This window comes from Mustela nivalis (assembly GCF_964662115.1).
Source record: "Mustela nivalis genome assembly, chromosome: 9".
In the NCBI taxonomy this organism is placed as follows: Eukaryota; Metazoa; Chordata; class Mammalia; order Carnivora; family Mustelidae; genus Mustela; species Mustela nivalis.
In genome coordinates, this window is record NC_139028.1 from 109,783,504 (window position 1) to 109,809,914 (window position 26,411).

At 52.8% G+C, this 26,411-nt stretch overlaps 1 protein-coding gene across 1 annotated transcript; it reads left to right on the forward strand.

Annotated features, from left to right (window-relative positions):
• Positions 1 to 17,640: 17,640 nt before the first annotated feature.
• LOC309873592 (membrane-spanning 4-domains subfamily A member 15) lies at positions 17,641 to 25,739 on the forward strand (the record flags this gene model as incomplete). The annotated part of the gene is made up of 6 exons (XM_082749522.1): positions 17,641 to 17,865; positions 20,984 to 21,106; positions 22,083 to 22,139; positions 24,118 to 24,210; positions 24,576 to 24,689; positions 25,541 to 25,739. 6 exons carry the CDS (start codon positions 17,641 to 17,643, stop codon positions 25,655 to 25,657), a joined length of 729 nt encoding a protein of 242 aa, XP_082605648.1. The 3' UTR covers positions 25,658 to 25,739.
• Between the last annotated feature and the right edge of the window lie 672 nt (positions 25,740 to 26,411).

Genomic DNA, 26,411 nt, shown 5'->3' on the forward strand with positions numbered 1-26,411 from the left:
GAAGCTAATATATCTTTATTTATAAAAGGATAGAGACTTATTCAAAGAGAAATGGCTATGTCTATAACTTCTAGATCTACCCATTAATTTAAATATTGTTATACATGATAGCAACTTGCTTCAAGAAGGTTATATGCTGGCAACAATCTCTGACATCCAGGTGCCATCTAATTTCCCTTTGCTACAAAAGCCCTGCAAGGATTCCTTGTTGTTATCACTAAATACAGAACACGATTTTACTCTTGTAAATATGTTTAGCCGCTGACTTGATCCAAGATGTTTCTTCTAAATGGCTTGCTGTTTAGAGTCCCATCTCCTGCATCTGCACGGTCTCTGACCAGCAATCCTCTGCACGCCTGTCAGCTGGTCGGGTATGGCTGAGGTTCCAAGACCACAGGTGGGTTTTCATTTGCTAGAACTGAATCGGTCTTGGGAAATCATGGACAATAAAAATGTAGTGTGGGATATGTAGTACCCTGGTTTTAGACCAGCCCTTCAGTCCTCTGTTCTGTAAGCTGAGATATTCATATGTTGGGCTCCCCAAAATGGACAGGCCTAGTGGGACCACTCTTGGAAGTTAGAGGGACAGAGCAAGTCTTGCTTCCACCCTCTTCCTTAGTCCTTCCTCTCACTGCCCCATCTGATTCCATACCTTCTCCCTTCACAGAACTCAAACCCTCAACTACAATGTCCCACTTGGTGTTCAGAGTCTCCTTCCAGACTAGTCCAACCTGTGAGTTAGCTCAGACCCTCCTGATGAGTCCCATGTCCTACCATATGGGTCATCTTGGAGACTGTATCTGCTCACACACCTGGTGTTTCTCTGGATAGATGACATCTGCCACCTGCCACCTGAAATCACTCTGGAGCTTGTTGCAATAGAGTACCTTTCCTATCCTACCACCTGCCCTGTTTGTCCTGGGTGCTAGACCCATCATTCCAGATGGCCCCTTCACCAGCCTGAAGAACAGCTCACTGCCTCCTGTGGGCAGCAAAGGTTGTCCTTGCTCTGTGCCATTCCATAAACTATTCATCCGCACAACTCCACTCACTCCCAGCCTCCCCAGAACAGTGGAGCATAGACACCGGAAGAGACCTTGGAGAGTTAGCACCATCAGCCCAGCCAGGAGCACAAACAGGACTAGAACCAATACTCCAGATGGTCCATCCAAGGCTCCTTGCAGAAGCAGGGACGCATCATTGGACAAAAGGATGAATTACAGTCACCTGTAATCTGACCCTTGAGCTGCCACCACACTCCTGGCTTTCTCTCCCAACTCCCCAACCAGTGACAATTTTGCTGTCACCAGATTCACCAGTACCCTCCAGTAGCTCTGTTTCCATGCTCATCCTACTTGCTTCTCTGTAGGAATTAACCCAACAAACCCCTCTCTCCTTAAAACACTAGGCTAGTTCTGCACTGGCTTCTCCAGATGCTTTCCTTGTTCTCCCATGTGAGCTCCTCTCTCTCCCCGTGCGCCTTGAGCACTGCTCGCTAATAAGGCACTACTACCCTTGGCCCCTTTTCTCAGCTCAGGTACTCAAGCTTATCTCCTGGGAGCTTGAGATTCTAATCTTGAGGGAGATGGAGCGTCAAATGTGCTAATCCATGCAGAAAGGGCTATACAGTGTTTATACTGCTTTCCGGTCAGGCCTTGAGTCCCAGGGCTTGTCATTCCCCGGTTGGGGAATTCTTATGAAAAAGGTCATTCAATGTCCTAGTTGATATGCCTGCCCCCATCTCCTCCTTCAGCAAGTTCAATGGCCACTTTCACAGGGAAGCTGTCTTGGGTTCCCATGGCCACGAACATCCAAGGAAAGGCAGGCCTGTGGTGGGAGCAGGAGAGATGTGTACAATGTGACCTGGCAGTGGTGATGCTCAGGGTTTAGCCTTGAGAACTTTTTTTTTTTTTTTTTTTGACTGAAAAAAAAAATCTGATTTTTGTGTTACAGTTGGAAAAAAAAAAAAAAAATAGAAGTGTGGCTATGTGTCCCAGTAGCAACTTCTCACTTGCAACATTTACAGCTCCCCTCAACAACCTAAATAATTTTAGGACATTCCACTGGGGAGGGATGCTCAGTCTTTGGAAGGTACATTACAATGTCAGTAGGTGTGTCATGACAAGGAAAGACCTGCTCCTCCAGGAACCCAGCCCCAGTGTCAGGCTAAAGCCCATACTTTCCTGACTTTTCCTTCCCAGGACTCTTGCTACCCACAGTTTACACCATTCATATGGGTTCTGTCTTCCTGGGTACAGACTGAATATCTTCAGCAGCTCCTAGCTCTCTGGCCAGGCTCATGGTAAGACTTAGCACCGAGCAGCTGTCACCGAACACTTCCTAGAATGAAAAGTATCCTCTTGCTCCTGGGAATGAATCCCTTACATACCCACTCACTCAATCATCCTGTGATAGGCAGTACCTGCTTTATGCCAGGGGCTGTCCCATTCTGCACAGTGATGAATGGAGCAGATGTAGCTCCTGCCGTTCTGGAGAGCACATGCCTGAGTGCGTGACAGGCAAGTCACACGGTCAGTTAAGTGATGGGGGTGCAAACATGGTGTTCATCTAGACATTCCCGGGAAAGGGGAAGAGAGCAGGTCCTGAATAGAAGTCTGCTTTAAAGAGGAGATGTGAAGAGGAAGAATAACGAGCCACACAGAAAGCGAAGTCAAAACCAATCCAGGCAGAGAGAAGAAGCCATGCAAAGCCCGTGCGGGAAGGAGCCTGAAGTGTCCGGGAAACTGGAAAGAAAGCCAGGGCAGCTGGATTCTAGTGAAGGAGATGGAGAGTGTCTCAAGAAGGAGCTGGAAAAGCAGGCAGGGGCCATCGAGGCCGCTGGATTTCATTCTAGGGCTAAAAGTCATTGGGTGGCTTTATGCAGGAGAGTGATGTCATCCAACTTATAGCGTGAAAGCTCATTCTGCCTGCTTTGTAGGGAAGGGATAGGAGAAGGGTGAAGGCAGGAAGCAGGGGGTCCTGGAGGAGATTTAGTCATAGTAGGACAGGGGTCGGCCAACTTACGCCTAGGGGTGGACCATTTCTGGCCCACCACTTGTTTTTGTAAATGAAGTTTTACTGGAATACAGCCAGGCCCATTTGTTCACTGGTTGTTTCTGTGCTACAACCGCAAGTTTCGGTAGCTTGACAGAGACCATACAGCCTGCAAAGCCTAAAATATTTACTATCTGGTCCTTTGCATAAAAGTGTGCTGACCCTAGAGATAGAAAAGAAAGGAGGAGGAGGAGAAACAGTTATTGTCCTTCGTGGGCCAGAATCATGATGTTCCAAGCTATTCGCTCATCGTGGGAAAGAACTGGCTATGACCCATTACCTTCTCTTGCCCTTGGTAATCAGACTCTCCCAGTGAAATCAATTAAGGTGGGAGCCGTAAGGGAATGACCACAATTAGGGGAATGTCCCCATTAACAATCCATTGAATGCCTGGACGAGGTAGTGGCAGTGGAGACAAAAAAGTGGGCCTGGGACACGGCCTGGTGGGGAGATCTCTAGGGTTCATGGACTGTGTGGGGTGAGTGAAAGAAGAAGGGTAAACTGAGGGCAATGCCAAGGTTTCTTCCTTAAGTAACTGGGCGAACAGCCATTTATTGGAATGGGGAAGGCTGGCATCAGAAAAAGTTTCAGGAGGAAACCCCAATTTCAGTAATACTGTCCTCAGCACTTATGGGAGCATACCATTCGAGAGGTGGCCAAGAACTTAAAGGTAACCTCTCTTTGACACTGGACTATCCTCTATCACTGCCCCCGATGTATAATATCAGCATCACCAGCCTCACCGGGGAGCCCGCCGGCCCTTCCCCAGACCCGCTTACTGAGGAGTGCTGAGGGCAGGGTCAAGAAGTCGGTGTTGAAGTAAGCCTGCCAGGTGATTCTAATGCTCGGTCCAGTTTGCAAATTTTCCACAGATGCTTCGTAAGTGATTTTTCCTTCTCCTCTTATATGGTGCGGCACGTTGCCCTGCTGTCTCCAAAGACAGCCCGCAGCCCACACCACCCTTAGACGACTTCATTGAGAAGCCCTGCCAAAGAATGAACATGTGTAAGTTAGATAAGGCACTCCCCAAGTTATCACCTAGAAGATAAAAGGGTGACCCTCCCCTTTGGAGCTGAGTACAGAGTGCTGGGTAAGACTCGGTCCCTGCCCATCCGTTTCTTCCCAAAGCCTCCCACAGGCTCAGGTCCCTCACACTCACTTGGCTTCCCCTACTTCCCACGCAGGTGAGGTTACTGTCAACTACACTTTTTTTTTTTTTGAAGATTTATTACAATTCTTTTTTTTTAATTTATTTTTTATCTATTTTCAGCATACCAGCACTACACTTTTTTAAATTATTGTGTGATCTTAGTCACCGTACAGTACATCATTAGTTTTTGATGTAATGTTCCGTGATTCATTATTTGCGTATAACACCCAGAGTTCGTGACAACACGTGCCGTCCTTGAGACCCATCACCAGGCTAACCCATCCCCTCTGAAACCTTCAGATTTTTCCTGGAGTTCATAGTCTCGCATGGTTCGTCTCCCCCTCTGATTTCGACCCCCTTCAGGTTTCCCTTTTTTCCCCTAATGTCCTCTAGGCAATTCCTTATGTGTCATATATAAGTGACACCATATGATAATTGTCTTTCTCGGCGTGACTTACTTCACTCAGCTTAATCCCCTCCAGTTCCATCCATGTTGATGCAAATGGTCGGTATTCATCCTTTCTGGGGGCTGAGTCATATTCCGTTGTGTACATGGACCACATCTTCCTTATCCATTCGTCTGTTGAAGGGAATCTCGGCTCCTTCCACAGTCTAGCTATTGTGGACGTGGCTGCTATGAACGTCGGGGTGCAGGTGCCCTTTTTTTTTTTTTTTTCACTACATCTGTATCTTTACATCTGTAAATACCCAGTAGTGCAATTGCTGGGTCATAGGGTAGCTCTATTTTAAACTTTTTGAGAAATTCCCATACTATTTTCCAAAGTGGCTGCACCAACTTGCATTCCCACCAACAGTGGAAGAGGGTTCCCCTTTCTCCACATCCTCTCCAACATTTGTTGTTTCCTGCCTTGTTAATGACACTTTTTTAAAAGATTTTATTTATTTATTTATTTATTTATTTATTTGTCAGAGAGAGAGAACAAGCAGAGGGACCAGCAGGGGGAGAGGAAGAACAATGCAGGGCTCCATCCCAGGACTCTGGGATTATGACCTGAGCCGAAGGCAGGTGTTTAACCGACTGGGCCACCCAGACACCCTCTAATATATTTATTAAACTTAGATCAGGAACCAGGAGTCATTAGAAAGAGACTGGACAAATGCCAGGGAAAGAAGGCAGGAGCAACAAGATTAGACTTTGTCTAGGTAAGAGGCCAATAAAACTCTATAAACACTCCCCCCAAGGTCAGTCTGAAGGAGCAGGACGCTGGCTGAGGACAAAGCAAAAGCTGGCGCCTTGCATCCCCCCCTTCGCCCGCTCCCCTCCATATGTGTAGCATTCCTCAGGCACCCCTGACTGCCATAAAATGATAAAGAGTTAACTTGCAGAAATCACAGTCCTGCAGGGTAGGAGTCTCCCTTGGTTTGCAACTGTCCTTGAGATTTGCAACAAGGAAGTTACCTTATCAATAGCCCTAATGTCACCCTCCCCTCCATGAAAAACCAAAGGAGGCGGAGGCAGAAGGAAAAGTGAATAAAGTTAAATTTCTTCTAAACCTAAATCTCACTAACAGGGACATTTGATAGCAGGAATGTAACATTCCACCAGGAGACTCCCAATTGTCTTTATGTTAGTGCCTCATTAGAGGGAAAGTGGCCTTGGCTTGATAGTGACCAGGCCTTCAATATCCTGATAGTGCTTTTTTTCGCATGCGTGGGCTAACAGGCCAGTTCTGCTTCTGTAAGATTGCTTTGTCTGCTTTCGTGCGAGGGTCCCCTAATCCACTCCACTGACGCCAAGTATGCCTGTTCAAACTGTCAATCAATCAGCTCAGCCCCACCCGAAACTTGTTTGTATCTGTCTATAAAAACCCTGCACCAACCCAGCTCTGGACCTCTCGGCGTTATCGGCAACAAGCGGCGCAGAGGTCCAGGTTCGAACCTGCAATAAACGACCCTTGCTGCTTGGCTTTGACTCACGTCTCTGGTGGTCTTTTAAGGTGGGGGTAATATTCAGTTGGCATTTCAAGTCCAAAGGCTGTCAGAAGTCATTTACCATCACAGACTACCCCTCCCTCCACCACTGAACACAGCACAGGGACGTAGGTGCTCAGCAACTGGAAATGCCACGCCGTGCTGGGGGGAATGTAAATAAATGCCAGAGCTGCTCTGGAAAACCGCCTCTTCGATCGTTACAAAGTTACACGGATGCTTACTCTCTCTCCTGGGTGTTTATCCTGGAGAAAGTGAGATTTGTTTTCCCGCCAAAACCTGTACACACATGCTCAGAGCGGCTCTATTTGGAAGACCCCAAAACTAGAAATGAGGCAAATGGGCTTCCTTGGGGGGAACCCTGGAGGTGCTGGGCCACGTCCCCTCAGTGGAACACCTCTCAGCAAGGAAAAGGAGCAAGCTACAGACACGCACACCTTGGGTCTCAAAAGCATATCATGAGTGGAAACCGCCTGTCCGAAGGGGTGCATCCTGTAGGAGTCCATTTATACGATGTTCTGGAAGTGACGAGATTACAGATGGAGAACAGATGGGTGGTTGTCGGGCGTTATGGTGGGAAAGAGGCTGTGAGGGGTAAGGGCGACATGCGGCAGCTTCTTCAGGGCAATGGGACAGCTCTGTGTCCTGATCGTGGTGACGGGGACAGGAATCCTCACATGGGATCCAATTACATGCAACAATACACCCCCCCCCCAAAACGGGGCTAAACACTGGGAAAGCAGAAATAGTCAAAAAGAGCCCGTCTTCTGATATGAAACAAATTTTGAGTTAGAAACACAAAAGCATATTGTATTTTTCTCCTTCTAACAAGAACAAACAGTTTTTTCCACTGAAAACACACTCGAAACAATAACGACTCAACTTGATAAATACCCGTCAGGCCCAGACTTTAGTCTCTAAACATTTCCTGCTAAAAAGAGGGAGGGCTCCTTGGAGAACAGACTAAGTGTAGAAACACATTGTGCCGGCAAGAGGAAACCCCCAGCGGCCGCAGGGCTCCGCTCAGAAGGATGCTGGAGCTGGTTTAAAGGCGCTTCCACTGGCCAGAAAAGCTCATCAAGAATAAGGACGAAGCCATCAGAATCACAAAACAATGCCCAAGCTGAGCTGAAACTCGTGGCCTCATCATGGTACTTTTTTAAACACTAGTCACCTTTAGAAGTTGCCAAAAGCCACACCCGATATTCTAAAAACTGGCAACTAACAGAGAATCGAGCATTCGAGAAAGGAAAAGCAAGGACAGGAATCGCTCTGCTCTGTCCACAGCAGCCCAGGCAACAGGTAAACAGGACAGCCGCGGGGGTGACAGCAGGGAGCCGTGGGAAGGAACAAGCTGGGGCTTCGTGCCGGCTCAGTCTGGACTCTCCATTTTCCCTGCAGTTTCTAGTTCTCAGAAGGTCTGGTGTCTGGTCCCTGGCCTCTGGTTGCTGATGTGAGTCGGGAAAAGGCCCCTGTAAAGCCACGGTAGCTTCAGTCTGCTGTCCCCATGACAGGACTGCATGGACAGACAGCACTGAAACCTCAGGGCAGACCACAAGACACATGTGCCTTTGCTCACGGGTCTACGGGTCGGCTGGGCTGGTCCCCCAACCAGATCTGAGCTTGGCCGGACTCTCGCGTGCATTTGTGTCCAGCTGAGGGTCAGCAAGATGGCCATGCCCGCCTCGGCAACACCATGTCCCATGCGACTGGGCCCTCAGTGGGGCCCATAGGACTGACTGGGCTCTGCTCCATCTAGTCTCCGACAGGCTAGTCTGGACATGTCCTGTGGCCACTGCAGATTTCCAGGACAGAAGGGAGGCCATCAAGCCTCCTGAGGCCTCCGGTCAGACCAGACACAAGGCTGCTTCCGCCTCAGTCTGCTGCCAAAGGATGTCCCCAGGCAGCCCAGACTCAAGAACCTGGGGACACAGACTCCAGGTCTGGAAAAGCTACGGGTCCATGAAGAGGTAGAGAATGGGGGCAGTTTTTCAGTGAACCTGCCACCCGGTTCTGTCCCTGGTTTCTGTGAGGGCCAACGCTGGCCAGGCCCCTGCGACCCCTTCCCGCGCCAGCCTGGGCCCACAAGTCCTGAGTCACCTTCCTGACTTTGCGGAGGCCGCTGGGGCAACAGTGGGGCGAACCTGAATCCAGAGACTGAGGCACAAATTCTCTGTGCGTGTGCCACCTGAGTATCACTCTTTGTGCACACACACACACACACACTCATGCTCACACACATCCAGGGACTCACACGCGTCACACACTCACACCCACATTCAGATGCAGTACCTTCTGCCATCCACTTGCACACATCACGTGCGCTCACACTTACACACGTACACTCACGTGCCACACCTGCTCCTGCTCACACATTCATACACATTCACACACATGCTTCTGACACACTCACACATACGTACCTCACACACACCCACTGTGCTCTCACTGACACGCCGTCATGCACCTGGCTTCACACTCACACTTGCATGCCTACCCCTGCACACATTCACGCCCACATTCACACACTGCCCCCTGCCGTTGCAACGCTGTGCAGCGGGGCCCCTCTTCTCCAATGTAAGACAAGTTCAGTGGGAAGTCATCCAGCCTCCTGGCTACTATCGGAGGGTCCCTCCTTGGCCCCAGGAAGGTGAAGGCCAGTGTGGATCCCACTCACAGCTCTGGTGCTAACTCTGGGACACTAACAGCCCACTTGCTTCTCTGGGCCTCGGTTTCCCCTTCTGCACGCTGAAGGAAGGAGCTCAACCCCCCCTCCCCCACGCCTGGGCAATCCACCAGCAGCCATCTCAGCCCCACCAGAGGGCCTGGTGGGTGGAGGCCTGAGAGCCAGGAGGGGCTTGCGAACTTCCCAGAGGCGGCAGCTCCCCGCAGAGCGGATTTCCAAGCCCCACGCGAGTAGGAAGGCTTTCACATTAATATGTGTGAACTCAGGAGAGGCGGCTGCGGGCGAGCAGAGGCAGCGGGGAGCAAGCGGCGCGGGCACGGCGGCCGAGGCAGCCCGGTGAGTACCCACTGCCCTTCTAGTCCCTAGGGCGCACTGGGAAAGGGGGCAAGGGCATCAGATCTGGCAGGGATGGAGAGCCTGGACCAAGAATGCTGTGACCTGGGGGTCTTGCCCCACCTGGCCCTGAGAGCAGGGAGGACAGCTCCCAGGGCCTCCCACTGAGATGCACCTGCTGCTCAGGACCCACCAGTGGTAGGGAAAGAAGAGGCATCTGTCTTCATTCCTCAAAGCATGTCTGCGATGACTCGGGTATCCCCTAGAGGCCCTAGGACCCTAATCATCCTCCCAGGGGAATAGAGTCCTCCTTCCCACCTGGACCCCGACCCCAAGTAGGGCAGAAAGGTGATTCCAACCCAGGCATAGTCACCCTGCCCTCCTGCTTCTCCCAGGGAAAGAGACAGACGTGCAGGGATACTGAGCTAGAAAGGGGCTGCGGGGCAAATATTGTCTGGACCCTTGTTCATAGACGGGGAAAGGGAGGTCCAGCAAGGGGAAGGGGCAGCCCTGGCCCGCAGGCCCTCAGTGAGGTGTGGGCAGCAGAGTGGGCCCCTGCTGAGGGCGTGGGCCAGTCGGGAGGGTGTGGGAATCAGGGAAGGGGGCCTGCCTTACTCCATCCTGTGTTGTGCATCTGTTGGCATCCTTTGCAGGCCAGTGGGGCAGGTCTGAGTCGCCCTGGAGGGCTGGGATTGGAGAAGCCTGGATGGCTTCCTGGCAGCCCAGTGTCCCAGGGTGAGACTTAGAAGGAGCACATTCCTGCCTAGTGAACAATGGCGGGGTCAGGAAGCATGACTGGTAGACAGGGGAAGTGGACGGAGCATCCCTGAAAGGCTACAGCACCTCACTCGCCACCAACATCACAGTCATCCATTCAACAGATGGGGAAATAGGTCGTGCAGCTGATTAAGCTTGTAGGTGCTCAGATGGATTCTTCCCAGGCTAACCCTGGGACCTATGATCTTAACCACTAAGCAAAGCTCCCTCCTCCCAGTTACGTCTCATCCAAGATATCCTCCTTAGATCCTCTCTCCTCCAGCGGGTAACTCCTCCCCATGCTGTTCCAACTGTGAAGGAGCAACACTGCTTCTGGCTCCTCGTAAATAAAGATGATGCCCCAAGAGGCTCACAAGACAAGTCCTGGCTGCCTGGTGGGCTCAGCCCAGCAGAAGGTCCATAAGTTAGTGCAGTCAAAGACCAGGGGTCCTCGGGTCAGCTCCGGGAAGCTGGTGCAATCAGTGCCCTGGGGATCACTGAGGCCACCTGGGAATCGGGGCAGTCCCGCCGTGGCTTTCCTGGCTGCTCTCAGGTGAGACAAGCAGCCCCAATCTACTCACCCGAGTGGTCCATCCTGTGTCATGTCACAACTAGATTTAGGGGGCCCTGACCCTCAAACCAGCATGAGGCAGGGAATAAGAGGACTTGGTGGGCCTCCTCTGCTGGTTGCAGCAGATTCCCCTCCTCAAGCCTCCCCCCAGCTGGGCAACTGTGGTTTCTGGTTAATGGGAAGGAGACGAGAGGCCCAGCAGACAGACACCTGACTACCATTCCAGTGAGCTGGCTTCACCCGCCTTGAGGCCGCCAGTGTTCAGACCCACTTTCTGCAGAGGGGTTTTTAGGATATCTATGGAGATACCCCCATCTTCTGGGAGGCCCCCACAGCTTCATCCTCAGGTCGCGAATGCAGGGGATGGCTATCAGCCTCCCCAAGCCTCCCTAAAGCCAGCTCCCCGTCTTGTTTCGCCAATAGCGATGGGTCCCCTCCTTTACACACACAGTGCCCAGATCATTCTCAATGTTCTCTCCCAAACTCTCTCTCAATCTCCACTCCCAACCCTGCAGAGGAGGGTGTCAAGTCACGTAATAGGTCCTCAGTCCCCTGCTTTGCAATCCCCCCCCACCAGGGCCATCTGTGGCACAGCTCACCCTAGCATCATCTCAGGTTTTGTTGTTATTGTTGTTTTTTTTTTTAAGATTTATTTATTGGGGCACCTGGGTGGCTCAGTGGGTTAAAGCCTCTGCCTTCTGCTCAGGTCATGATCCCAGGATCCTGGGATCAAGCCCCGCATCGGGCTCTCTGCTCAGTGGGGAGACTGCTTCCCCATCTCTCTCTGCCTGCCTCTCTGCCTACTTGTGATCTCTATCTGTCAAATAAATAAACAAAATCTTAAAAAAAAAAAAGAGTTATTTATTTTAGAGAGGGGGAAGGGCAGAGGGAGAGAATCTTCAAGCAGACACCCTGCTGAGCACGTCTGACACAGGGCTGAATCCCACGACCCATGAGTTCATAACCTGAGCCAAAACCAAGAATCTGACGTTCAACTGACTGCAATGACCAGGCGCCCCCCAGCTGAGACCCTGGTTTTAACATTTTTGACAAGTATGCTCAAGGGCAAGATCCACAGCCTGTCCTACTCTATCACACTGCTGTTTCTTTCTTTTTTTCCCTTAATTTTACTTAGTTAAGATACAGTGCAGTATTGGTTTCTGGAGCAGAAGTCAGTGATTCATCACTTACACACAACACCCGCTGCCCGTCCCAACAAGTGCCCTCCTTAATCCCCGCCCCCCATCTGGCCCATCCCCCACCATCTCCTCCATGAACCCTCAGTTTGTCCTCCTTCTTGAGCCTCTTACAGCTTGTTTCCCTCTCTCCTTTCTTTCTGTTCTTCCCTCCCATATGTTCATCTGTTTTCTTTCTTAAATTCCACATATGCATGAGATCATATGCTATTTGCCTTTCTCTGACTGAATTATTTCACTTAGCGTAATACACTCCGGCTCTATCCATGTCATTGCAAATGGCAAGATTTCCTTTTTGATGGCTGAGTAATATTCCATATTGTGTGTGTGTGTGTGTGTGTGTGTGTGTGTGTACACACCACATCCCCTTTATCCATTCATCAGTCTCAATAGACATTTGGGCTCTCTCCATGGTTTGGCTATTGTTGATAATGTTGCTATAAACATCAGGGTGCATGTACCCCTTTGGATATGCATTTTTTGTATCCTTTGGGTAAATACCTTGTAGAGCAATTGCTGGATCGTAGGGTAGCTCTATTTTTAACTTTCTGAGGAAGTTCCAAACTGTTCTCCAGAGTGGTTTCTCCAGTTTGCATTCCCACCAACAGCAAGAGGGTTCCTTTTTTCTCCACATCCTCACCTACACCTATTGTTTCTTGTGTTGTTAATTTTAGCCATTCTGACAGGTGTGAGGTGGCATCTCATTATGGTTTTGGTTTGTATCTCCCTGACAATCAATGGTATTGAGCATCTTTTCATGTGTCCGTTGGCGATCTGGATGTCTTCTTTGGAGAAGTGTCTGTTCATGTCCTCTACCCATTTCTTAAACTGGATTATTTCTTTTTTAGGTGTTGAGTTGGTAAGTTCTTGTAGATTTTGGACACTAACTCTTTATCAGATATGTTGTTTGCAAATATCTTCTTTTAGTTTTGTTAATTCCATAGGCTTTTAGTTTTGCTAATTGTTTCCTTTGCTCTGCAGAAGACTTCTATCTTGATGAAGTCCCTATAGTTCTTTTAATGGTTTCCTGTCTCACATTTAGGTAGTTCATTCATTTTGGATTTATTTTTGTGTGTGGTGTAAGAAAGTGGCCCAGTTTCATTCTTCTTCATGTCGCTGTCCAGTTGTCCCAACACCATTTGTCGAAGAAACTGTCTTTTTCCACTGGATATTTTTTCCTGCTTTGTCAAAGATTAGTTGACCACAGGGTTGAGGGTCCATGTCTGGGCTCTCTCTTCTGTTCCACTGATCTATGTGTCTGTTTTTGTGCCAGTACCATACTGTCTTGATGATTACAGCTTCGTAATAGAGCTTGAAATCCAGAATTGTGATGCCTCCAGCTTTTGTTTTCCCTTGTAGCTTTGGCTACTGAGGCTCTTTTGTGGTTCCATACGAATTTAAGGATTTCACACTGCTACTTCTGACCCTCACTTTATGATCTGAGAAAAGGACTGAATAACACCTACCTCACAGGGCTGTTGTAAGGGTCCATAGTCCTCATAGAGATGACAGTTCTTTACAAACTGTAAAGTGTGGTACATAAGAAAGGAGCCAGGACTACCCCCACTCATTTAGCCATTCATAACATGCCTATCACTGGTGTCTGGAGCCTTCTGCATCTGTCACAGGCAGCCATTCCACTGGTGGGTGCCCTGTAAACTCCTGGAGGCAGGGGACAATGACTTTTCTTTTCCACCTGCCTGACGCTGGTTCACATGCATTAGTGTTTAGGTCAAACTGGCTGATTGGTTGGTAAGGGAGAAAAAAAGAGAGTTCTCCTTCTGAGCATCACAGAGCCAAGCGGCAAGGGCCAGATGGTCCTCAGAATGTGACAGAGGGGTGGTCCCAGTCCTAGGGTGCCGAGGGGCTGTCTCATCTGCAGGGGCGAGTCGAGAGGGGAGATTGTGACCCTTGGGAACTATGTCACTTTCATGCTTGGGGCTGCCACCCAGACAGCCTCAGCAGCAGAGAGCCTATTTTTGTAGGTGTTTTCTCTTCTCGGGAGGAGGGCGAGGTCTCGGTTTCAGCGCGTTCTCACCTCCTGCCTGAGAGAGAGATGTTGCTAATTCCAGCTGCTTCCTTCTGGGGCTGCTCGGTGCCCAGGACGGACCCCAGGGAAGGCTCAGCAACTCACCCAACCCGCCCTGGGTGTCGGCAGTTTTCGGCCATCCCCTGAGACATGACAATGCTATAGGCAAAGCAGCGAGGTTTTCACCAAGTTGCACTTGTTCTACTGAAATCCTTTCTCCTTTTACTCTAAAACTTCATCCCTCTTTCCCCTTGGGTGTTACATGTCCTTTCTGGTCGCCGGTGAGAACACGGGTGATCGCTTTAAATGAACCGCCTGGAGGAGGCAGAAAGTCAGCAGGCTCGTTCAGTTGTTTGTTCCTAAGATGCTGTTCTGGGGACTCGGGACGTTTTAGCATCCTTAGTCCCAGGAGTGGGGCACAAGTGTCAGCCCCCTCCCCAAAGGCAGGGTTCAAACTTAGGAGTGAGTCAGCTCCTTAAAGTCAGCAGGAATCCAGGACCTAACCAGTTCTTCCACTGAGATGCTGTGTGACTGTGGGAGACAACCTCACCCTCTCTGAAGCCCCATTTACTCATCTGTAAGTACAGCTAATAGCCCAGGCCTATCTCTCCCTATGAGTGAGAAGAGGGCTTCAGCGTCCAGGGTTTGCACCCCACTCAGCAAGGACCTGTGGGACAGGGGGTCCTCCTCCACTCAGACTCCCAGTCTTCCTGCTGTCTCACTCTCTCTTCCATTTCCTTAGACTCCCAGGCCACGACATCATTGCTAGTGTCCTCAGCAACTGGGTCTGCTTCCCAGATATGTCTGGCCAGGTGGGGGAGGCCAGTGCGTGGGGAAGAGAAGGAGACTGATGCAGAGAAAGAGAACAACGAATGTCCTGGGGTGAGGGAGGAGACCATAGGAAAGCAGCACCTCTAAGGACTGTCTAAGGTCTGTAACCTCCTTGGGGACATCCCTGAGTTCCTCAGTCAGGTCAGATCCGTGCCCCCTCGCTCCGTGGACCTCTCCCTTGAGAGATGCAGGAAGGTCTTAATTCACCTCCGTATTCTCAGCCCCTACACTTGGTGCTCATCATGGTGGCTCAGTAATTGTCTTTTGGCCTGACGGGCAAACTTCCCTTACTTCTCTTATTCGCCTCGAGGCTCCTGGAGGACATGGACTCTGTGTCCGACCCCTATTTATGTTCATCTGGGGAAAGGGTCACGGTCAGGAGCAGCTCAATATTGCTGCTGTCACAAATAGCTCCGTGACCTCACCTGGGGAGGGTTTATCTCCTCCTCGGGTTCCTGTGCCCTGGGAGCTCTTCTCCCCGCATGGTCCTCACTCAGGAAGCAGGGAGGATGGAGCAGCCCCTGCCCAGGACATTGTGAGTCACTGTGACAAAGAGAAAAAGAGCCCTGCGGGGTCCGGGTTCTCTGATAGCTCAATGCGTGTTTTCTTCCAACCACATTTATTCTGCAAAACCAAGTCACGTGGCCAACACAAACATTAAGGCACCCAGGGTGGAAGAGCTGGGACCCCTGGGGCGGCAACAGGGACAGGGGCAGGCTTTGGAGACGGGCTAACTTGGACGTGAACCCTGACTCCATCAACCAGCAGCTGGGTCACCCCTAGCAATCCCTCCAGTGCTCAGAGTCTCCCTTGTCTCACCCATAAAATGAACCTTCAGGAATTACCCTTGTGAGGATAAGAAAAAACATATTTGAAGTACCTGGAAAAGAGTAAGTCCTCAAAAAAAAAAAAAAAAGCAAGTCTGTTACAGGCTCTTGTTAACCTGGTGCCTGGCAGCGTGAAGCAGAGTGGGGCTCAGTGACTGCAATTTGGTTTAGAAAGTTCCAGAAAAGTTCATGTTGAGATAGGATCATGGCAACATTGCTTTGAAACTGGAACCCTAAAGGGACCCCCCCACACACACACCCCCAGCACTTGGGGAGCTTTCGAGACTTTCTCACCCATGTTTGTGTTTCAACCTCGCCCTACAACTGAAGCAGGTGCTCAGCCATGACCATCCTCCTTTTCTAGGAACGTAGCCTGGCTCAGTGCAGTTTCACATCCTGCCTGAAACCACGGCAAATAATCCATAGAAGCAATATTTGAGGCTGTAGCCAAAATTTACCGAGCGTTTCCTATGCCGAGCACCCTGCCTGGCAGTGTTCTAAGAACAGGGTCGGCGAACGGCAGCCCACGGATCCGAGGCAGCCCACCTGTTGTCCCTGTAACCGCAGCCGGACAGGCATGGCTGTACCACTGGGGGAGTTACCTGTGTCTGCTTCTAACTACTGTCGAAGGCTCAGGGTCGCAACAGAAGAGCGCGGTATCTACCCCCCGACTCTTCACAGACGCAGTTTGCCAGCCCTGTTCCAAGCAGTATGCATGTCTAGGAATAATCATTTCGGTGTGAGTCCCTAGAAATGAGAGTTCCAACAGAGTAGGCGTTTTATGGGGAAGTCCCAGCATAACCCGTGGGCAGATCCGTCCGCCACACGGCACGCCGTCACTCCTCCCAGGCTGCAGGGGGACAGGGAGGAACCCCTTCAAAATGACAGCTGCCTTCTGTTACTCCCTAAATGCCAGCCAATTTTTACCCCATGTTCCTGCAGCTGACTCCTAGGCGATGCCTCCAGTTGTGGAAAACCTGTGGAACAGCCTGTGGGTGGCCTTGGCTCTGTTTCTTTGCAGCAAGTCAACACTCTGTCCACAAATGTAGGTCAGACACAGTACAAATAAATGGCTCAGGTGCTCCCCAGAAGACAGACATGTTGCGAGCTTCATCCCCCCAGAACAGGCGGGCTTGAGCCCTCGTCAGCTGAGAGCCTTTGCAGAGCCACAGAGAATTTGCTGTGCGGTCTGCGAGCTGACTCTCCCTGGAGAAGAGGGTGTGACAGCTGTCAGAGCACAGGGGACATGCACTGTAAAACAGTTAAAAATTGAACCACTCCTCGTGACTGTTCTATACACATTACTTTCAAGAAAACATTTTAGGCAAGTAGCATTACAACAAATCGCACTCAAAGGCTGGCTTTTATCAAGTGTGAATGCGTTATTTCGATTTAATTCACGCCAAGCCCTATGAGACTGGTAGCAGTGTCCTTATCCCCACGTCATAAGTAAGGAAACTGAGGCAAGGAGAGAGGTGGCCATCATGTCCCATCTCACAGTAGCAAGAGGGGCCAGGATTCAAATCCTGACGTCTGTCTCCACAGATGGCACTGAACCCATTAATGCCAATGGGAGCACTGACTTTTTCAAGTTCACTGTCTGATCTGGCAAGTTCATTTATCCTTCTTTGGTGTCCTAGTAAACTCATCTTCTGACAGCTGGGTGCTTTTGCCCAAAGTGTTTGCTGGGGCCAGCCACACACAGTGCTCCCATAATCCATGCATCATGCATTTCCCAGATATGTTAATAGCAACTGTTTGGGTGGCCAAAGAGAAAGCCTCCAGAGCCGGAAATGACCCACGGGCATTATGGACACAAGCTCCCCAGCCTGGGCTGAAGGACAGGAAACGTCAGGTGAGTTCCAACCTGTGGGTGAAGAGGGCTGTGCTGCCTCAGCTCTGCCTCACACTGGCTGTGTGTTCTTGGGCAAGTCACTTGCCCTCCCTGGAGAAAGGAGGTAGTTTAAGTATGTGCTCCCCCTGAAGGTCCTTTCCACGTAATAAAGCCCAGAGATTAAGATCAGGGCTTCTGGGGCCTTGGCCTTGCCTCACCTAGAGGCCCATGATCGAGGACGTCCTGCACTTCTCGGAGTGAAGCTCCGTGAACGACGGTCAGAGATGTGGGTGCCGTCCTCAGGGGCGGCAGTGAGGGGGGCTACGCAGGCAGGCATGCTCTTTATAAACTAAAAGGCCCCACGTGAGTGTGCGAGCAGCAGCAGCATCGTCTGACCTTTGTCTCCCAGGCCCTCCGAGCACCATGTCCGCCCCTCCGGCCAGCAACGGCGTGTTTGTCGTCATCCCGCCCGGCAACGCCAGCGGCCTCCGCCAGCCCCCAGCCATCCTGCCCACCTCCCTGTGCCAGCCCCCCGGGGCCCTGCAGTTCGAGGAGCCGCCGCTGGGGGCGCAGACGCCAAGGGCCGCGCAGCCGCCCGACCTGCGGCCCATGGAGACGTTCCTGACCGGAGAGCCCAAAGCATTAGGGGTGAGAAGAGCCTCCCCAGACCACCTGAGGCATGAGTGTGTGCAGGGGTGCTGGGCGGGGAGGGAGAGCTCCAGCACGGGAACATTCACGTGCACCTTGGAGAGGGGCAGGCAGTCCCTAAATGCTTAGTGAGGGCTTGAGCATTCAGCGGCCTACCAGACCTACAGACCCATTCCCCGTGGGGCTCGCAGAGGGCACTCCAGCAGACAAAGCACTAAGATGACCCCAAAGAGGGTAATGAGGTTGAACATGATGGATGTGGGAAGAGCAACACTAGCAAGGAAGGACTGACAGGTCTCCGTGGGGAGGTGACATTTAGGTTAAAACCTGGATGCTGAAAGCCAAGGGTAGATGGGGGTGGGGAGGCTCAGCAGGTGGAGGAACACCTAGTGCAAAGGCCCTGAGGTGGGAATGCGTGTGGCTTGCTCAAGGACAAAATGGAAGGTTAACAAAGCTGGAATGTAATAAGCAAAGGAAGGAGGGAGGTGAGATGAAGCTGGAGTGGTGGGCAGAGGCCAGCTCCTGCAGGTCCGTGAAAGAGGTCCCAGGAGGTCTTTGCCAACCGCAGATGGCTGTGATATTGGTTTCTGGGCGGGAAGAAAATATCAAATAGACAGGTAGACAGATAGACATATTCATCCTCATACATACATATATAGTGTCTTCTATTTGTTCCTTGGCCTCAGTTTCTCCAAACGGAAGATGGTGATGATGGTGATGACGGTGGTGATGATGATGATTGTGGTGATGGTGATGATGGTGATGATGGTGGTGATAATGATGGTGATGATGGTGTGATGATGATAGTGGTGATGATGGTGATGATGGTGTGATGATGATGATGGTGGTAATGATGGTGGTGGTGATGGTGATGATGATGATAGTGGTGATGATGGTGGCGATGATGGTGATGACGGTGGTGATGATGATAGTGGTGATGATGATGATGATGGTGGTGATGATGGTGATGACGGTGGTGATGATGATGATGGTGATGATGGTGTTGATGATGATAGTGGTGATGATGGTGATGGTGGTGATGATGATAGTGGTGACGATGGTGATGATGGTGGTGATGATGGTGATGACAGTGGTGATGATGACGATGGTGATGATGGTGGTGATGATGGTGATGACGGTGGTGATGATGATGATGGTGATGATGGTGGTGATGATGGTGATGATGGTGATGGTGGTGATGATGGTGATGATGATAGTGGTGATGATGGTGATGATGATGATGGTGGTGGTGGTGATGATGATGGTGGTGATGATGGTGATGATGGTGGTGATGATGGTGATGATGATGGTGTTGATGATGGTGATGATGATGGTGATGATAATGGTGGTGATGATGGTGGTGATGATGGTGATGATAATGATGGTGATGATGGTGGTGATGATGACGGTGGTGAGCTATCGTCTCTTGGGCACCCCCAAGAAGGGCACCCACAGCACCATGGAATGCGCACACACTGGCTGCTTACATCTCATCACCATCTTGTGAGACAGGGACCACCATTCCCACTGGACAGATTAGGAAACAGAGGCTGGTCAAGGCCCAAGGCCACACAGCTGCTAAGCGGCATCCTGTACCTCAGGCTGGCCTGACTGTACAGTTCCACTTTCAGTCCCCTGCTCTGCAGCACTCAGGAGCTCTGGCTTGAACACACTGGAATTCCAGATTCCACACTAAAGGCTACACTGTGTCCACTGGTGCGTGAAGGGACTGGAGACAGTGAACAGAGATGGGGTCATCAGTCACTGGAGTCCTGAACCTCAGACTCGGTCCGGGGAAGCCATGATCGCCAAAGGGATTTGACAAGACACATAGAAACTGCTGGAAAACACAGAAAGAGAAACTATAAACAGGTGCTTGGGGGAGACACCCAGTAGAGGAACAGCATCTCAACGTTTGGCCGGCCTGCCACTCCATCACTGAGACACCACGGGCAAGTTACTGAACATCTCGGGTTCAGTCTTGGTGTCCTCACCTCCAAGTCAGAATAATAATACCTACTTCATCACGTTAGGATTAAAGGAGATTCACATTGCTCAGTGTAGACAGGCATAAGGGCGGAGGCAACCGGTGTTCCGTGAGCAGGGCTCGCAGTGGTGGGGGTGTCCAGAAGCAGGTGGGGAGTGGAGCCGGCCACATAAGGAAGCTGGAAAGAAGGGGGACAGGCAGCTCGAAAGAGAATGGGAGAGAAGATGCAAGGTGGCCATGCCCATAAATATCCAATTTGGGGGGCACTCTTGTTAGAAAGACATGGCTCTTTCCCCATGACCCCAAGAAAATGATTCCAGCCGTTTCCAGTCACAACTGCCTGGACAGGGACCACCATGGCTTGAGTGGTGGTAAGCAACCCCACTGAGGGGGTTCTCTTAAGAAGTTAGGTGCTGGAAAGGGCTTCTGGGTTAAGCGGAGACTGAATATGGGGGCCTCTGATGTGCCCACCCAGTTCTAGAATTCATTCCTTACCAAAACCACAAGAAAAAACACAGGGCAGGGCTTATCAGAAGCACACATGCCCCCTTCCTTGGGAAAACCGTTCTACCTATGGGAGTGGATCTGTGGGGTGCTGGCAAACCACCTGGAGAAGAAAATCCCGCCCCGATGTCAGCTCTGGTCCGAGGCAGCTCGGCACACAGCTGGCTGGAGTGGATCAGGGATGATGCCCAACTAAGAGAGCCGCTCAAGGGCAGGTTCGCTGCAGGCCGCGAGGGAGGGGGATGGTTAGGTGGGGGATGGTGAGGCCCTCGGCGCAGGGACTGCTGTGCCATTGAAATGAGAGCTGAGAAAACTCTGTAGCAATACAGAGCTTCCCTGGAATCCACGGTCAGAGCACAAAGCAGGGGCCGACTCAGAGAAACATGGAAATGGGCGGGGGGAGCCGGGAGTGGTCTCGCGGATGTACGAGCTGACTTTCCCTCTTAAAAAAGCCTTTTCAGGGTTGGTCTGGGGATGTCTCCTCAAAAGAGCAGAATCGGGGTTTTATTTCCCCGGGGCTGGGAGATCGCGGGGGCGCGCAAGGCTCCGCACGCTCTCCCCGCGGCCGGCAGAGGGCGGTGTGGAGCCGGCCCGCCAGCCCCGCTGAGCCGCGTCCGGCTCCCGCAGACGGTCCAGATCCTCATCGGCCTCATCCACCTGGGCTTCGGCAGCGTGCTGCTCATGGTCCGCCGCGGCCACGCGGGGATGCTCTTCATCGAAGGAGGCGTCCCCTTCTGGGGAGGAGCCTGCGTGAGTGCCGGGGCCACCTGGGGCCCACCTCTCCCCTCTGCGCCCGCCCGCTTCCATTCTTTGGGGCACAGGCCACACCCCTGGCACAGAGAAGGATCCCAAAAAGGGTGGGATGCAGGGGATGAGGGCAGGGATCAAGGATCCTAACCACCTGTATTATCTGGATACTAAACTCACCGCACATCCAAACCCCAGCCTGCAGAAACCTTCAACTTCCCTCGTGGGCCCCAGCCCTCCAAGAGCTCTGTCCACTGGGATGTGACCAGCTGTGGAGCCCCCCCCCCCCCCCAGTCCATTCATCTGCCCGTTCCACCGGCCAGTCTGGCCAGCAACCCCCGCCCCGGGCCCCCACCGCGTCCCCTGCAGCAGAATCCGGAAGCACATGGTTCTTGGTAAATCAACATCAAGAGAGCACTTCAGTGTTCACACAGCCCCGTCTGCACCTGCGTCACCCACCTGTGTCTCCCAGCTGCCCCGGGAGACCACAGGCTTGGGCGTGAGGCCAGTGGGGTCCAAATCTCAGCTCCACGGCCACTGCATGTCACCATGGAGTCCCTCAGGCAAGTTAGGTAGTCTCCAGCCTCAGTTTCCTCATCTAAAAGGCAAAGTCCTGGCCCCGCCTACCCCAGAGTTTGAGGAAATCAAAGCTAATGCATGTGGGAACTAGTTCCCAAGCCTTGATTCTGCCGCAAATGGGGACTCTCATTTTGTAAGAGTTCTGCCTTCAGAGAGAACCAGATTTGTGTGACCTATGAGGGATGTCACTGAAAACATGCGCCTTGCTGGCTATGGCCCCAGTTCCGTGGACGGGTCCCCAGCAACCAGGGGACACCCTTACAGAGAGATCCCAGGAGGCAGGGCAGGTGACAGCCCACAGGCTGCTGCCATCTCCCTGGTCTCAACCGAGCCTAGGCATGATGTGGCCTGCCCAGTGTCCTGGCCCCAGCCTCACCAGGATCCCCTCTTCCCCACACAGTTTGTCATCTCTGGGTCGCTCTCAGTGGCAGCCGAGAAGAGCCACACCAGCTGCCTGGTAAGTCTGAATGGGGGCCCCAGGGCCACCACTGATTCCCCTCTATTCTGCCCCTCCTGGCCATTCACTGATCCAACAAACGTTTCCTGGGGGCCTGCTAAGTGGCAGGCGCAGGAGGACACCCAACACAGGACAGGAGGAACCGAGACACACTTTGCAATACAGGGCAGAAAGTAAGGGTCCGCAGACGGAGCACTCGTGGTCATTTAGAGAAAGATCCAAAATGTCTCTTGGAAGAGGAGATGGCTAATCTGGGCCTTGGTGTGCGGGGAGGACTTAGAAATAGTGAAGGACAAGCACAAGAAGGCAAGGAGGAATCATGGGCAGGGTTGCTGAGGAAACCACGTGGGGCTCCGTGTGAGCAGGGCAGACGTCTGGAAAGCGAGAGGAGAGATGCACTGGGTCCACATGGTGGAGGCTCGGACCCCTCTGTGGGCAGTGGGAGGCGATGCGGGCTTTGAAGGGGAGCACATCCGGCATGCTCCAGGCTCAGAGAACACAGCAGGGAAAGTCAAGTCCTGCCCTCCTGGACCTTACACTCCAGGGTCTTGTAAGACACCCAAAGCCAAGCAACAACGTAGTTAGGGAGTGTGCAAAGTGCCACAAGGAAAGCACACGGGGTAACGTGACAGTCATTCCACTCCTCAAGGACAGTTTGGGTTCCCAGGACAGGTGCCACCAAGCTCGCTATTCAGAGCAGGACAGTCACAGAAGAGCCTGGGAACCAGCATCACAGGCAAGAAGACAGCATGGGGAGGAGCCTGGGCATGGGGACAAAAGGAGCCAGAGCAGATTATAGGGGGTGAAGGCGGCAGAAAGCAAGGACACAGTCAAAAGAGGGAAAGGGTAGGAGAGGAGTCTGGACTTAGAGGATTTGGAATTTTTTAAGGGACACTGTTTAAGGGAGTCCACTGAGAAGGGAAGTGGAGATTCCTTGTCCTACTTGCATTCTTGGGAGTTGTCCAGTGCTGGGCACTGAGTGGAGGACAGATCAGACCCGGCAGGACTGGAACTCGGGGATCCCCCGCAACTGGCTGTGAAGTCCAGGAGTGCAGGGACCTGACTTGTCCTCACGCTCACAGCTCCTGGGACAATGCCTGGCTCCTGCAGGTGCTTCATAGTGCTTTGTGGGCTCTGGTCTCCATGACCTCCTTGATGTCACTTAAAAAAAAAAAAAGAAAAGAAAAGAAAAAGAGAAGAAAGGAGAGAAGAGAGAAGAAAAGAGAAGAGAAAAAGGAAAGAGAAGGAAAAAAGAAAAAGAAAAAGGGGAGTCAGAGATCTTAGAACCTGAGTGGGTCCCACAGTCCCAGCCCCCCCCCCACCCACAAGTGGTCCCCAAATTAAGGCCAGAGCTGTTTAGCCACAGGTTCCCACTATTGGGTCAAAAGAGCATTGGGTTCTGGCTGCGAAGAGAGGGTGAGCCCTGAGCGGTCCCTCAGACCACCCAGAGAGCCACTTGCCCTGAAGCCCTGTGCCTCCACGGGAGGGTCTGTCCTGCCTTCACTTTAGGGCCCTCCGCACCTACCCTTTGTCTGTCCCCTGCCCCGTTCCCCCCAGGGCCTGCAGCACCTTGCTCTGCCCATCCCCACCCGGCACGTCATGGAAATGACCCCATCACCTCTCCCAACTGGCCCTCAGTGTCCATACCAGAGAGCCTCCATGACTCCAGCCCCCGGGGCAGTTGCTCCTGCAGGGTGCTGGGCCCCGGGGGGGGGGGGGGGATAGGCACAGTGACGATGGGCCCGGAGCCTGCAGCAGACCACACCCAGAGAGGCCACGGAGGGAATCTGCCCTCTCTGGCAGCTTCCAAGATGACAGAGGTAAGGGAGGCTGCAGGGCTGCCCCCAGAGGCCCCCGGGGAGAAGGGAGCAGGGACAGGGGTCAGGGGACAGACAGAGCCCCCGAGCCCTGGCGCGGGAGGGAGGGCAGCTGGCCGCCTCCTTCCTTTCTCCGTTCTCCTCCTGTCTCCCTCCCGCAGGTGAGGAGCAGCCTGGGGACCAACATTCTCAGTGCCATGGCAGCCTTTGCAGGGACGGCCATCCTGCTCATGGACTTTGGCGTCACTAACTGGGTGTGTTGTCAGACGCCCCCAGAAGTGGGAACACTCAGAGCCTGTTAGAGACACATCCAGGAGGTGGGGAAGGCAGAGTGTGCAGCGCGGAGAGCCCCGGGGACCTAGGTGTGGGCAGGGCTTGTCAGTCCTGATAGATCCCATGTGGAAATTGACCCCCTGACCTACCCCAGGAATGGGCCCCGCGGGCACGGAGGGGCAGCCCAGTAGAGGGAAGGGGAGGGCACGGGGCAGGCAGCAGGTGTCCTGGCTCCAGCTCTGCCAGCCCTGGCTGTGTGACCTCGAGCGAGTTACTGTCCCTCTGGGGCTCTTTCCTCCTGTGCTCTAGAGCACGGGGCTTACCCTGACTGTGGGTGTGTCCCCAGGATGTGGGCAGGGGCTATCTGGCCGTGCTTACCATCTTCACCATCCTCGAGTTCTTCATCGCGGTCATTGCCACCCACTTTGGGTGCCAAGCCACCCGCGCTCAAGCCAACACGGTGAGTACATCCCACCACCTTCCTCCCCCACCCACCCAGCGTCCACCCCTACAGGGACCTCTGAGGAAAGCTGCTGGCTGGGAAGCCTCCTCTTCCAGCCTCTTGCTTCTTCCCTCGGTCTAGCAATTAGGAGGGACTGCGCTGCGACCCGCTCCCCATCCTCTTACGTCAGAGACCCCCCCACAAGTCTTTGAGGAAGCTATTCTCCTCGCGGCCACAGGGGGGCGCCGGCACCAAGAAGCCGGAGGCTCGGCGAGGCTGGGGCGCAGGGGACCCGGGCAGTGCGGCACACGGAGGGGCGGGACCTTCCAGGAGTTCACAGGCCTTGAAGCCGACTCCGGGGGAAATTAGCTTAGTTTCCCCAAATCTGGAGGACAGTGAGGACAGAAAGGAGGCGGAGGAGGACATTGAGGAGTAAAGGCGGCCTCAGGCGGAAAATGAGGGTCGTAGGGCGTGGGTGCTGCTCGGGAGGTGGCTTTTTGCAAACTGGAGGTGAGGCCACCGCAAGACTTTGTGCGGAGGAGTGCGTGTGCCCAGGGAGCGAAACCAGTCCCGCGGGATCGCCTTGAACCCCAAGACGAAGCCAGGACAGGGGAAGCTCAGGGAGAAAGAACCTTTAGGTCCTAGAGAAGTGAGACTTGTATCTGTTTTGTTCACTGCTGTACTTGCAACGCCTGGGCCGTAATTGGCCCCCGTAAATATTTTTGAAATATTAGTCGAACGGGCCAAGTCGCTTACGGAATTCACGACGAGGGCGCTGTTCTCAGGATGCCCACAGGGGGGCACTGTTGTAACACCGCCCGGAGGCGCCGGCGCCCTCCACGACTGTCGGGGTTCTCTTTCCTTTGCAGCCTGTGATTTTCCTGCCCAGCGCCTTCAGCACTGACTTCAACATCCCCAGCCCCGCAGCCTCTCCGCCCCCCGCCTATGACAATGTGGCCTATATGCCCAAGGAGTCATCCGAGTAGAGGTCCTTCCGCAGGTTGGAAGCCAGCCATTCCCCTGTGGGCCCAGCCTCCCCAGCCCCCACCGCGTTAATCTGGGGGCACCCCAACCCCCCACCCCATTCCTCACATTGTGGCACCCAAGTGAAACATTCCCCGAGGACATCTGTCCCAGACATCTCCCTCAGTGGCTTCTTTCCTAAAAGAACTAGTTGATGTCAAGGGTGTGTGTCCCTCAGCTCCCTGGGTCCTGCCGCCCTTCTGGAAATGTCCCCCACCTGCTGCTCTGTTTTCCTCTCTGCTCATTGGGAGGCAGCTCTGGCCCCATTGGCAGACAGGTTCAATGGCTGCCTCAGGCCTTGGGAAGATCATTAAGCTCAGGAGCTCAGAATCCTCCAGGAAAGAGGACTGAGTCCAGGTGCTGAGGCCACACAGCTGGCCGTCGCCTGACCTCTGGTGTCCAGGCCCCAAGACCAGCTCTGTGCTTTGTCATCTGTCACTGTGCCATGGGCCTCAGTTTTCCTGAGAACTCAAGCATTAACTAGATGGCATTTAAGGCCCTTCCAGCTCCCCAGGGCTCCCCAAAGTCCTGTTCTAAGTCAGGCAGTATCTCTCCCCCCACCACGCCCCCGCCCTGTGCCCCTGGACAAGCTCGTTTTCCATATCTATAAAATGGAGTTGGTATTGTCTTCAGCCCTGCCCACCTCCCAAGGTTGGGGAGGTTTGGGGGGACAGCTGAAGCCAGCCCTGGAGCACCCCAGTCAGCATCGGCAGGTGC